The 13,714-nt window shown below is 50.0% G+C and overlaps 1 protein-coding gene across 5 annotated transcripts; it reads right to left on the bottom strand.

Moving 5' to 3' along the window:
* Nucleotides 1-2,705: 2,705 nt before the first annotated feature.
* On the bottom strand, nt 2,706-9,959 carry LOC110310875 (apolipoprotein L3-like). Of its 5 annotated transcripts, none has more exons than XM_021184013.1 (5): nt 9,878-9,959; nt 6,087-6,172; nt 5,289-5,435; nt 4,486-4,612; nt 2,706-3,976 (listed from the first exon to the last, which is right to left on the bottom strand). In XM_021184013.1, the coding sequence occupies exons 3-5, from the start codon at nt 5,293-5,295 to the stop codon at nt 3,151-3,153; spliced, it is 960 nt and encodes a 319-aa protein (XP_021039672.1). In that variant the 5' UTR covers nt 5,296-5,435; nt 6,087-6,172; nt 9,878-9,959; the 3' UTR covers nt 2,706-3,150. The 5 variants fall into 5 exon arrangements, with proteins under 5 accessions (XP_021039672.1, XP_021039676.1, XP_021039674.1 ...); XM_021184017.2 differs by lacking the exon at nt 9,878-9,959 and adding an exon at nt 9,722-9,866; XM_021184015.1 differs by lacking the exon at nt 9,878-9,959 and adding an exon at nt 9,780-9,866.
* Nucleotides 9,960-13,714: the final 3,755 nt, after the last annotated feature.

Raw genomic sequence — 13,714 nt, 5'->3', positions numbered from 1 at the left:
GAGGAGGAAGGGGATGGGGGATTTTTGGAGGGCAAGCTAGGAAAGGGGATAACATTTGAAATATGAATAAAATATCTAATAAAAAAAGAGAGAGAGAAAAAATAAGTACACCATAGCTGTCATCAGACACACCAGAGAAGGGCATCAGATCTCATTACAGATGCTTGTGAGCCACCATGTGGTTGCTGGGATTTGAACTCAGGACCTCTAGAAGAGCATTCAGTGTTCTTAACCACTGAGCCATCTCTCCAGCCCGCCATTTGTTCTTGCAAACACACAACAGCTCCGGTCACAGGACTGTGCCCCTCCTTCCTGTCCCCACACTGACAGTTGTTCCCACCCAGACACTTAGAACACCCTCTGCCTCCCTTCTACAGCCCCACAGATGGAAGAGAGGCTCTCTAAGGTCAGGGGTGAAGGCTTGACATCCACCTACTTAGCTTCCTTCAGTCTTTTCTGGGCCTCAGTTTCCCCCATGGAACCTGGCATATAGACACATACTCAGTGAAAGAATTGGTCCAAACTCTGGGTTCCTGGAGTCTCACAAGGCCACGTGTGCCACCATGCTATTTTTCACCCCGTTTATAGTCTTCAAATCCTCCATCCCCAGAGGGCACCCAGAACAGCCACATTCCCTCCGAGGTTCCCTAGCAATATATGAGGCAGTCTGGAACTAAGTTGAACTCCTTGGTGGTCCCATGGGGTTTCCTGCACTTTCTTTTGCTTGGGGATGAGGAAGGGAAAACCTAACCGGATTCAGGGTTATGACCAGATGCAAATTCATCTCTAGGCTGCTGAACCTGTGACCTGGGCCAATGCCTAAGACTCCTTCCTTTTTAGAGTAGCTGTGAGCACAGGCAGAATTATCTAGTTATGGGAGAATCTTTTCTGGTGGAGGTAGATGGAACACAGTGGTCCTTAGCAGTATGTTCTGTTCCAGGTGTGCACCGGAATTGCAAGCAGAGGTAAGCTCTGGACTGGTATCTCAGCCCATAAAGGCAAGTGAGAGTCACCCCTGATGAGCAGCTGAGGACCCAGAGGACACCCCAGACTACTCTCTGGCACCACAATCAGTAGAGCCCTCATTAGCGTCAGAGGAGTGACCTCTCATTGCTGGATGCACCTCTGTGGTCTCAGCTGCACTGACTGTGGGACTCTGTGGATCACTTCCCAGCTCTCCTGGGCCCGGTCCCTCTTCCATACACAAGCCATTGCCTGTGCCCTCACCTGGCTTCTTGGTGCAGAGACCTTGACTCAGAGTTCAGGAACAAATGTGGATGGTGCAGATAACAGTTTCCAGAAGGGATCCCCTACTGAGCTTCCCAAGAGGCTCATAAGCTGATTAGAACGTCAATAACTGGAGAGGTTGGAGTGTTGCAGATCAAGAGCCTAATTACCGTTGTTTCTGATCATCTTTATTGCCCTGAATAGCCATTCCTTGCTACCTCTGAATTGACCTTAACATCCAGAGACTAACAGATAAAAATCTTTTGTGATCTATTAACTTTGTGTGTGTGTGTCATAACTTTAATNGTGTTACTTCTTTATATAAAACAAAATGTATCACCCACTCCTCTGAAATGTTACCGTACAATAACATTAATTGAAAAATTAGTCATTTATGAGAGGTCGGTCCTGGTGGGGAAGGACATTCTTGGGCTTTTCAGAGACCCTGATCGATCTACACAGAAGAAATATGTCTCCATGTGTGAAACCAGGAACTTTTTTGGCAAGCATATAATGGCCCGGGGTCAGGGCTTTTGGATGTCCCTGCTAAGGACTGTGGTTTTCAGTCCCAGTGCTTCTGTTTTTGGTCTACCGTGCATTTAAACATCCTGTGATTCCTTTCTATCATATTAATTTATTAACTTCCTCTTGATGGCATTCATTTGTCCCGCAAACTGCATGCAAGATACTCGTCTTAATAAACGTNCTGACTTGATTTGTGTGCTCATGCAAAATCCCTGATCCTAGCTTTCCATCTTCTTTTATTTCTTTGTGATGTATTAATTTATCAGACCCCTAGGTTCACCAGCCACAAGCTAACCATGTCATCAGCTGGCATCTGAGGCCTGTAGCTGGGATTTACCTCTGCTTGGCTGTAACTGTCTCTGATGTCTCCACAAGTGTATCAGAAAAGGGCTCTGATTGATAACATGCCTTGTTCCCTTACTACAAAAGCACCATGAAATGGTTAGTTACTATGTTGGAACACGGACTTCGGGACAACCTAAATCTGCCTTCCGGGTCTGTGAAAACTCCCGATTGGCTCCAAAATAAGTTCTGTCTTATCCCCTTTGAGCTGAGAGTTGTGTTTCTGTGTTGACAGTGGTAATGAGCAGCTGGCTCTGATCCTAGACTTGGGCCTTGCTGTCAGTTCTTGTGTTTTTCAGTTAGTGCCCCAGGGGTGGAGGAGGGGGTTCAGGCACACTGTCCATCCGGGCTCCATAATCCACAGGAACAAAACATCGAAGAGAAAGGTGGGAGGGGAGGAATGCCCATCCGCACAGACATGGAACCTCCCGAGAGAGCTTTGCCATGGTGTCCTAGAGCTTCCATGGGAGGGGGCAGTACTGCATCTGGTGCTCTTGTAAAGGCCCCAGGCTGGCTGCCAGTGGTTACAGGCAATCTGAGCGTCTCAAGGACCCCTGTTGATGTTTCCAGGTTCTCATGCCCCAGGACAAAGAACCGAGTCAGACACATGGTGAGGAACAACAGAAACGGTTTATTTAGGGGACCATGACATGCCTGAGGATGGGTGTGGGCTGGGGAGCTGGGGAGAAGCAGAGGCTCTAAAGCACAGGGATGGGGCTCATGATGTGTTTACAGAGCACACACCTTTCTCTCTGGTTTGCCTTTTGTGGGGTCTTGTTTGCTCAGCTGGGGAGGGCTTTTTAGTCCTCTTAACTGGCTTCTTCCATGTTTAGTCCAGAGTTCAATCTTCCCAGTCCCTCTTACAGCACATCCTTTGGTCCCTCGTCTCAGGCACCGGGGGTGGGGGGGTGGGTTTCTCACCTGATTGTGCTGTGTTCAGCAGCAGGCCTGTACACTCGGTCCCTCGGACCTGACTGCAGTCTTGCTCTCCTCTGTCCAGGTCCTCTCTCCTGACCTCTGCATGTCTTGGGGATGGGGTGACTGACTGGGGCCTGATCAGATCGTCTTGTAGAATTCCATGAGCCGCTCTAGCTTCTCCTCCAGCTCTCGAGCCAGCTTCCTCACTGCTTCAGCCGACTCTGATGCAGACCCTTCGTACAAATGCTTTGACTCTTTGACAAGACTGTTCACGTTACTCCAGAGGGCGGCACCTGCGGTGGTGGCACGTTGGATCCGGGCTTCATTGCTCATTGCCAGAGGGGTTCCTTCCAGACTGGCCTGCACCTGCACAGCCCGTTGGGCAGAGATGCTTCCTGTGGTGGCAAGGATCCTGGCATCTTCTTCTAAATGAGGGTTGGCTCTAACCAGCCTGAGGGCATTCATGTGCTGCTCAAGGGCTTCCAGGTCTCTGGTGATGTCTCTGGTAGCCTGAGGGATCTTGTTGACAATCCTAGCCACACTTGTGCCAGTCGGAGCATCTTCAACTTCATCCAAAACCTTGATTGTTTCCGCCAGGACTGAAGTAGCAACATTAGTCACAGTAGCTGCTACCCCCAGCCCCAAGCCAGTTGCTGAGAGCACCAGACTTCCCTCTGCTGTCACAGGTGCCAGAAAGAGACCAAGGATGCCCAGGATGTCAGAGGCAGCACTGAAGGAGTCAGCCACCACGTTGGAGATGGTGCAGCCCCTGTGTAGTTTCTCAGCGTGGTCAGCCAGGGCATGGAGGTGACTGATGTGCCCCACCAGCTGTGCTTTCAAGTGAGGAAAGACTTTCAAAAACTTCTCCCTGCCTTTCAGGCCTCTTTGAAGCCTGCCTCTGTCTGCTATGGCCAAGAGCACTGCCAGTTCCCTCAGAGCTTTGTGGAGGGCCACTGCCCTTTCCCTGTAAGAGCAGAGGTCAACAGTGTGTGAGAGATGGCTTGTGTCTATGTAAAACAGGCTGTGTAAAAGCAATCCACCCCACAATGATCTCTACTATCACAGCCCAGGAAGGATTCTAGAGTTGTGCAGAAGTTCCCCTTTGGTGAGCGATGTTAGGTATTTTAAATAGGTTTTATGGTCTTTAATGGTGTGTCAGTCATCTTAAGACTGAGGAGACAGTCAGCTGTGGAAGTGCTCACCCCATATGCATGCAAACCGGAGTGCCATCCCTCAAACCCAAGTCAAAACAGCTTGGCCCGGGTGGCATGGTTTTATAATCTCAGTGCTGGGATAGGTAGAGACAGGTGGATCCTTGGGACCCACTGACTAACGTGTTAGAATATTTTCCAAGGGCTATTGAGGAGTGCCTCTAATGCCATTAACTGGGACTGTCTGGAGTGGGTGTGCCTTCCCCGAGAGAACCAGTCATGCAGGGGTTAAGGTCCGTGCTGGGCATCCCATAGTAGTGACCTGGACAACTTGGCCTTGGATACAAACGCCTGCCAGGCTCCATCTTCAGCCAGCAGGCTATACAGGTATCCACTGCTTGCCATGTTCTGGAGATACCCAGTGGCTCCCTGGATGGTGTGTCTGCTCTCTACAAGGAAAGAAGGATGCATTCAGAGCCAGGGGGCATCGGGTTCTTAGTGTCATGTCGTGAGTGTTTATCCCATGAAGCGCTGGTGATGTATTGGTCACCAGTGTTGTCACCAGCTGAACTGTGTTCTTTGCTTCCCGTGTTCTGGCCGCCAGGCCTGTTATCTATATTTACAGATAAAGTCTCCTTGGAAGTGAAATAATTATGATAAACATATAAACATGGGTCCCTAATCCACAGTCCTGGTGGAGCGACTCACACTCTCTCCCCTTCCTTCTCCCTCTCTTCCTTCTTTCTTCATGCAAAACCCCCAGCAGAGGTATTGGGAAGGCACAATGCGCCTGCTCTCTCTGCACACCAGGACTGTCGCCCTCACCATAACTGACTTAGTCAGGGTTTCTATTCCTGTGCACACATCATGACCAGGAAGCGAGTTGGGGAGCTAAGAGGTGCTGCTTACTGACTTGCTTCCCCTGGCTCCTCAGCCTCCTTTCTTATAGAACCCAGGACCACCACCCCACAGTGGGCTGGGCCCTTTTCCATTAAACACTNATTGAGAAAATGCCTTACAGCTGGATCTCATGGAGGCATTTCCTCAAGGGAGGCTCCTCTCTCTGTGATAACTCCAGCTTGTTGACACACAAAACCAGCCAGTACAGTAACCAACCTAACTCACCTTCCATACAGACATCAGCATCCAGAGCTGAGGGAAAAGACACACCGTGTCCGAGCCCTCACCCTATGGTGTTGTGGGATCGGAGCCAAGATGAGTCATGCACTGGGAGATACCACATCACTTTGCAGGGAAATGAACTGTTTTCACCTTAGAGCAAACAGAGAGTAAAGACTGAGCACAGAGAAGAGGGAAAAACTCAGCACTGGTTTGCATCCACCACAGACATCTGTCATATCAGACACTGTGGTGCCCGTACCCTCATGTGTGACTTGCAGTTCTGACCTTTTTTTGTTTTTGTTTTTGTTTTTTTTTCCTCAAGAAGAACATTCAGCGAGGAAATTGAATTGATATCAGAGTATGTTGAGCACAGTAAGGCTGGATATTGTTTTTGTATCATAGTCACAGTGCAAGGCTCTATGTAGATTACAGAGCCCCAAATTGCCCTCTTTGGACCAGATTCCAAGAGAAGTCTTTCTTCCTCAATGGAAGCTTTACGGTCTTTAGATTCTCACAAATAACGCAGGGCAGTCATGGATCTGGGCTGACTTTGGGAGCTGTGACTAAGCCACGTGGCCTGCTGTCTTCCATGTCCTCAGGCTCGTCTGGTCACACCAAAGAGGACAAGGTAAAGGGGAGGTTGCCCCTCGTATGCCCCGGATTGGGCTACAAAGTGGATCCCTACAGACCTAGGGTCAGAGCACTGGCTTTGGTCCTAGGTGGCCTCATCCTTGTCTGCTGTGGAGGCCGCCAGGACTATTCTGAGAGCAGCACACAGGTAAGGTACAGAGCTATGGATACCTTGAGAGGCGGTGAAAGCTTCTGGATCCTTGGTCCAGGCACAGAATCTTTGAGAGGTTTTCCTTAAAGCTAGCCAGGTGCTCAGACTGTATGGAAGAAGAAGCACAGAGTGGGGTAAAGTGGGGACCCCTGTAGCAAAGGCAGGCAGGTGGCCATGAATCTGGTTGTTCCGTGGCTCCCTCCAGGGTGGCTGCCAAGACTAAAGGACGCAATTCACAGGGCCCAGTCTTTCCCTGAGCTCTGCAGCTGTTTCCTAATGAGATCAATCACCCAGCTCCATTCTGTCTCCCTCACCCCAGCCAGGGCAGTGCCCCCTGTGCCCTGTGGTGTCCAAGGTGAGCGTGAGAAACTGAGGACGCAGCTGTGAAAAAGAATCAAGTCAACACATGAAAGCGAGAGATGGGAAGAAGGTTCTGGCGGCTCCCTGGGGATGGGAACTATGTTTGAGGAATGATGGCTAAGTATCAACTGAGCTCCTAGGCTGCACTCCTAGGCTGCATGCAGATGAGGTCTCTGAGAAAAGGGGGCAAGCATGAAGCCTGCTTGCTTGCTCTGTTTGGCTCTGTGAGGACATCCTGTTGTGCACAAAGAAGATCTTATCCAAAGGTAAAGTTAGCGCCTGAGCCATGCTCTAAGGCCTCCCAGTCTCCTGTGATGAGCTCTGTGAATATTTCCCTTTGCAAACTGCATCCCTGCAGGTCATGTGTTATAGCCCCAAGATCTTATGGAACCACCCTGCAATGGAGACCAAGAGTGAAGTCTCTCCCTTGCTTTGGGGAAAACAATATACCATGGTGGGGTCCTTTTTTGGCTTCCTTTCTCTTTAGACAGAAGGATAGAGAAATTCCATGGACATGGCTAGCCCACATTTTGTGCAGCACACATCTAGACTCCCCCAGACCTCCCTCTCATAGCCCTGATCTTTCACCAATCTGCCTCTTGCCTTGGTCTCCATGGTGAGCCTTCCCCAACACTGAGAACAGCCACCACAGGTTCATCTTCTCAAAGGAGCCCCTCTGGAACTTTGGGCTGGCAGACACCAACAGCACAGAAACACTTTGCTTCCATGCCTTTGAAGAAAGCTATGATGTGCCCTGCCCAGACACCCAAAGGTTGGCTTCTCTATTAAGCCATTGCAGCCAGGCCATTTCCAGGAAGATGGCATCTTGTTAACTTACCGGCCTCATCTCAAGAGGATAATGGCTCTGATGACACCAGATGTCAGGCCAGATGATACCAGATGTGCAGAAGCCAGGACCACCACCCTGCCTCACTGTTCTCCACCTGGAATTTGCTTTTCTCAGACATGAGGGCACTAGTCCAGTGACTGAGAGACCCAGTCTTGACCAACAAGCACAAGAAGAAGGTTGCTGAGGCCTTCTGGGGGATGAGGCAGAGGTGTGAAGGAGAGCGAGCTTCACCCTCCCCTTACTTCCTTGTCCCCCCCCCCCAACTTCATTTCCCTTCCTTTTTGCCTCACAGGTCACAGGTCATAGCCTTCAGCTATCAGGTAGCCATGCTGGTATCTCAGGGACACTACATTTTGGTAAAGTGTCTCTAAGTCATAGGTCTTAGAGTTCGCTGTGAGTCTGTAGAGGAGAAGACTCAAGGCAGGGCTCTTGCCAAGCATACACTTGGCCATGCGTTCGATACTCAGTACCACAAAAACACAGGAGCATGTATCATTTTGTCTTTCTCTACCTTCGTTGAGTCCTGCTTCTAGACAGCTAGACAGTGGGCCTTCTTGGAGGAAGGACTCTGTGGACGTGGCCCTGGAGGTGTGCAGATGATGCTGTCCTTCTCTGCTCATGGCCACCTGAAGTCCCAGGCTGGGGGCCTCCCTTCTCCATCTGTGCACATGCTCTCCAAACACTGCAGCACAGGGGTCCCAGCCTAGCCTCTTCTGGTGGCTCCCTTACATCTCCTTCACTAGGCCAGACAGAGGTCAGGGCCCCAAGCTCCTCCCCCAGAATCTGTAATTCTCTCCCAGGTTCAGGCTCGGGACCTTGCACCCAGCACAGAGAGTCCCCCCGCTATTGGGGTTTGGTCTGTTGCTATGCATTGTAAAGTTGAATGCTGGGCCTGGTTGTGTCAGGGAACGTAGAATTAGGAACGTAGAATTATCAAGTGCAACAAGCGATGCTATGTGACCTTGCTCCTTGATTTAAAACCATTGATGGAATAAAGATGTCGCCAGCCTATCGCTGGGCAGAAGAGAGGTATGTAGGGTTTCAGTTCCCAGACTTGGGGTCAGGAGAATCACAAGGAAGGATAGAGAAGGTGGAGAGAGGAGAAGATGCCATGGGGTAGGAGAGTCATGAAAACATTGCAATGAGGTCTGGCCAATTGGAGTTAAGGGTGGTCCGGATGGAACATGGCAGCTTGCTACTTAGGGTTATTGATAAGGAAGTGGACACAATGGCATAGAGGGTAGGTATGTGCCCTACTCTCACGCTTTAAAGGCTTATTATAAATATAAATGTTTTGTGTCTTTTATCTGGGACCCGAATGATCAAAGGCAGGGTTTAATCTTAATCCCCTGATTGAGCTTAATTAACCTGACAACACGCACAGCCTGCTGCAGCCCCTCTCTCCTTATCCAATAACCAATGTCTTAGGCTTTGTCTGGGCTCTTCCCTCCCTACAAAAGGCCTCCCTTCTCCATCTATATGAAATCTCACACTGCCTCTTTCTGGCTGGCTTCTACATTCCCTACCAGGACTAAATATGGTGACTTCCTGGGACAATTTCTCTGGGCTACCAGTGTCTGCCATGGTCCCAGGAGTAGCCCAGTGTCTGTGCCAGAACCAACTAATTTGGTCTTGTCCTCCTGGGCCTAAGGTGCTCCTGACGTGGGCTCTGGGAGATATTTATTGGACATAGAATCACCAACCTCTGAGGATACAGTCTCGTTAAGGAAAAAAAGTGATTGCTTTTTAATTTTCTTCTTACTCCCACTCTCCATCTTCTTCTCCAAAAGTTTCTAGAACATTCTTTGCTTCTACAGGCACAGAAGACTAACACCCCGTCCACACAAACCATTGACCTCATGATTGACAAACAGGTCGTGGGCTGTTTATATGATCGTTCACATTTCCCTCCCTGCCCCCATGCTGATACCCTTCCCCTCTGAATTCACAGGGACCCCTTTCCCTCTTCTCTATCCCCACAGACTGGACAGAAGGCCAGCAGAGGCCCAAAGGAGGCAGGCCTTGGCCCACCGCTCAGCCTCTTTCACAGATTCCTCAGCATAACACAGCCCCTAGTCTTCAGTTGCCCTGGGCATGGTAAAGACACTCTCAGAGACAGTTCATGACATAATCTTTGGGCTTCTTTTATCTGCCAGTCAACATTTATCCTAACCTGGTCTTGGCAGCAATAATCCTGGTCCAACATCAGGATGCTCATAAAAACTGATGGGTTCTGAGCCTCCTGTTCTCCTCCACATCCTTCAGTTTCTGTATTTCCCCAAGCAGGGGACTCCCATAAATCTGTTTTCTGTCTGGGGCCTGCTGTCCAGATCATAGGCATCCTGCACCTGAGCTGAGCCCCAGAGCATTTGGTGATCCCATCAGAGGGATTGCTCATCCTGTCTTGTGTTAAGTGCAGAGGGAGAGAAACAGCCAAATACCTACCTTGCAGACAAACTGCAAGGCCAGTTTGTCTGAACTCGGGGCTGCGGAAAACACCTACCTTCCCTGAGTTCATCCCTAGAATAAGGTAGCTATCTCTCTTTCCCGAGGTAACATTGTTAGGATGAGGAGGCAGAGGAGCGAAGAGGCTCAACTTACTGAACAGGACCCAGATGGCCTTGGCTTCGCAGATACAGTTGGCAGCTGCACCTCTGAGTCACAAGGACAAGCAGCCTCTGGCCTTATGTTCCCAACTGGGAAATGGAAACTGAAAGTCTCACCTCCCGGGCAGCCATGGACCAATCAACACACTGGAATGGGCATGTGTAGGGTGCCTCCCAGAATAACACTCACTTTGCCAACTCAAAAGAGTGACCTCAGGTCAACATTCCAAATCCTGCTTGGGCCAAGCCATTTTGGGCGGGGCTTTCATGGTGGGGAGACCCACCAGCACTAACTGTGGAGCTCTCCCCTGATCACGTCCAGCACCACCTGCTCTGCCAAGCCCCAAAGTCCCCTAGCACTCCTCCATCCCACCCTCGTGCACTTCAGGAAAACCTCTCTGTCCCTGTTGGTTGATGAGGCCAGAGCTGATGCTGAGGGCGGCAGACAGTGTTGACACTTGCCTATGTGCGTCCTTCTGCCTCAGGTTCCTGCTCTGTGTTGAGACCCATGATGCATTGACTAACCTGAGAACCCCTGGCATCTTCCACTGCAGACTCCCCTGCTCCCTTGGGTGGCTTTAGGGCTTCTGGAGTAGAGGAGACAGAGCCTCTTGTTGACAGAAGTCTCAAATCTACAAACTCAGGCAATCTAGTGGCCGTGGAATAGCTCAGCTTTGCTCTAGGAAGCAGGGGATTTCTGGACCTCAGTGGCCAAGTCCTCTTACATCAGGGCAGGTTCCACTCCACGCATGCGTCTTGGGCCTTGGTGGCCATCCCTACTCAGCTTTTGAGAGAAGAACAGCAGGTGACATGGGATCTTTCACACTACTGCTACCAACATATTTTAACATTTGGGAGAGGCAATGGCTTAGACCTAAGGATTCCTGGACTTGCCAAGACTCAAACTAAGACTCAGCTTTGGACCTTAGACTTGTGACTGTACTTTGTTTGATGGTGGGTAGGTAGTTCAGTTCCCAGCACCCATATCAAGTGGGTCGTAACCTCCTGTAACTTCAGCTCAGGGGATTTGACGTCCTGTTATGATCTCTGCAGCTACTGTAAGCAACTGGAGCACACATAGACAACCAGGCATGTTCATGCACTGGCACGAGAGCACACACACACACACACACACACACACACACACACACACACACACGTCACTGATATTTAAAGAACCAGTAATATTTATGAAATTTAAAGTTATTTCTGTTTTTCTGTCTCCCCAAAATCCCTTGCTCTGTCTCTTTTCTTCATCAACATGGGTTTAGTTAGACAGTGAACAAATCCACAGCAAGATGTAGAACCATTAAAATATCCACAAATCTGAGAGGCCACCTTACAGGGAACTCTGAGAGAAAAGTATAGCACTCATTCCTTGTTCACCACAGAAGGTTGGCTGGTCACTGTCATAGCAATATACGTCAAATATCTCAGTATTTTCATCTAGGTTCCACTTAGGCTGTTTTAGACATAGTGAGATGGGTGTGGCTGGGTCCCCAATGACTGCTGCCTTTGATGGAAACTGTTCAATACATTCAAATGCCACTGCCCACAGCCTGAAAGGAACACCAACTGCAATGTTGACATTACAGTCTACCAGGCAACAATTGCAGGTTGTAGACTCTGCTTCACACACACACACACACACACGGACACGGACATTGTACTAAACTTGGAGCCCGGCTTTCTGACCTGACCTTGAGATTCAGAAAGAGAGGAGAGTTTGTGGCTGTTCCACCATCTTGCGGGTATTGCTGTGGTCTTTGGCTTTGGGAATCTGATAGGTTGTGAAGTTATTTGTCCGTTTGAGGATGATGGCATGAGTGGCTGCAGCTCAGGATGTGACTATATAGAGTAATTTCACAATCACATTCTACCTGACGTGAGATTCCCTTCAGGGAACATCTCTATCATCTATTGCTCTCCTCGTCCCCTGGCTGGCTGGTCCAAGATCCACTCACCTCAGTCAATCTATTGTGTCTCCTGAGAGTTTGCAGTTGTAATGATGGGCATTAGAAGTCAAGGTATTTGGACCTAATTAATCTGATGGCAGAGCCCTGGTAGAGTGTCCTGGTGTTGGATCTGGGTCCTCATGTCCAGAGTGGATGTTGTTCTTTTCCATCCTCTGAACTGATTCCCTTCAATGGATGTTCTTGTTCAAACCATCCACCATTCTCTCACTTTCCACCCAAAGACCCTCAATGCACAGTCATCACGAAAGGAGTCCAGTGGTCCAGGCACAAGGGAAACTTCAGCACTTGATATCTGATGCGCCTGGCGCCCAGGCGACATCTCAGAAAGAATGTAGTGTAAGAAACAGGTGACAATTGGCCAAGAAGTGAAACACGTTATTCAGATGAGAGGCTAAAAGGTGACCATGACTCTGGACTTCTTCAGGACACTGAGAGTCTATTGCAGGCCACCCGGGAACATGGGCCGATGGACAGGGACACAGTGAGGAGCCTTTATCAGGGTGTCAGGCACTCAAGGACTCACTGAGCACTGCTGGCTCCTTGGGAGGACAGAGGGATAGGGATCAGTTTGCAGACCGGAAGCTCTTGCTCCTGGGTAGTGAGGGCTTCCACTCAGATGCCATGTGGGCGAATGGAGAATTGATCCCCGGTGTGAACTCACACAGAGCTTCCTCACATGTCCATAACTGGAAACTCTGAGGACAGTCTCTGAAGGTTCTGGCAGGGTTAGCCTATCACTTGAGCAGTGGACTGGAGAACGTGTCCTTTTATCCACCATTGCTCGTCCCTCTCTCATTCCTCACAGTCAGGAAGCGTGCTCCAGACCAGTTCCTTAGTAAGCCACATGTGAGGCTATTCCCGCTGGAAGGTGCTGCTGGGCATCCCTGGGTTCAGCACTCAGATTAAGCACTAAACTGTGGGACTTTGTCTAAAGGCAACGGAAGCCTTCAGGAAGCTGAAAGCAGTATTTAACCAAACCTGTACTCTCAAGGGCCAAGAAGGCCCCCATTGGAACAGGTGCAGGGCCAATTGCCACGGGGAGAGATTTCTGGAAGCTCTTGCATGAGTCAAGGGGAGTCCCACAGCAGACAGTAGGAGGATCTGACTCTCATTGTCCCTCTGCAGCTGGCCCTTACATAATACCTGTATAGAGTCCCCTGAGCCTAGCCAGTCTTGGCCTTGCATGATGGCTGAGGAATGCCCCTGTGCCCAGCCAGGCCAGACAGGCATGGGTTGCAACCATGTACCAGTGTGGTCTGTAGATGGCAGAGACCGAAGGGAGTGCCTGACTGAGGGAGAGAGAGTGAGTGCACAGGAAGCCGTGGAGGACTCGGTTCCCTCGTTATACATCATCGATGCAGGTTCACAGTGAAGGGAAGTCACACATCTGGTACTCAGGGAACCAGTCAGCTGACACAACACAGGCTCAGTGTGTCATGGCAGGGATCCAGCTTGGCTCGGCTGCAGGAATCTTGAGATGCAGCCTTCAGGAGTGGCCATTAGTTGTCCCTCNCTGCTCTCCCTGCCCAGGCTCCCTGCCATTTCCATGGCACATGGAACCTTAAAACAGGACCTTGTGCTGTCAGTATTCGACACACACCTGACATCCTCAGGGTCAGTGAGACAGTAGCAGCCATTTTTGGTTCTGGTGATTGTCACTGTTATTCTGCTCACCACACAAACCCTCCCTCTAACTCCTGGCAGGCCACCAGGCTTCCTGCTTCCCTTGCCCTCACTTCATCCATAGCTCCCCATTGAAGACTGTCGTGCCGGGCATCCCTTCACTTTCTGTACATTCCTTTTGTCCCATGCCACCTTCTGTTAGGTGGTTGATTGTTTCATCCATTTTTCCTGAA

The sequence above is a fragment of the Mus caroli genome, chromosome 15 (assembly GCF_900094665.2).
Source record: "Mus caroli chromosome 15, CAROLI_EIJ_v1.1, whole genome shotgun sequence".
In the NCBI taxonomy this organism is placed as follows: Eukaryota; Metazoa; Chordata; class Mammalia; order Rodentia; family Muridae; genus Mus; species Mus caroli.
Note: the sequence above shows the minus strand (reverse complement) of the source record. Positions and strands in the feature narration are given on the sequence as shown.

Bases quoted from the DNA above. Each gene is read 5' to 3' on its own strand.
- LOC110310875 (XM_021184013.1), bottom strand. The intron at 3,977-4,485 runs GTCACTACTATG...CTGCTCTTACAG, and splicing joins TCCAAGGCCAAGTTGTCCAG to GGAAAGGGCAGTGGCCCTCC.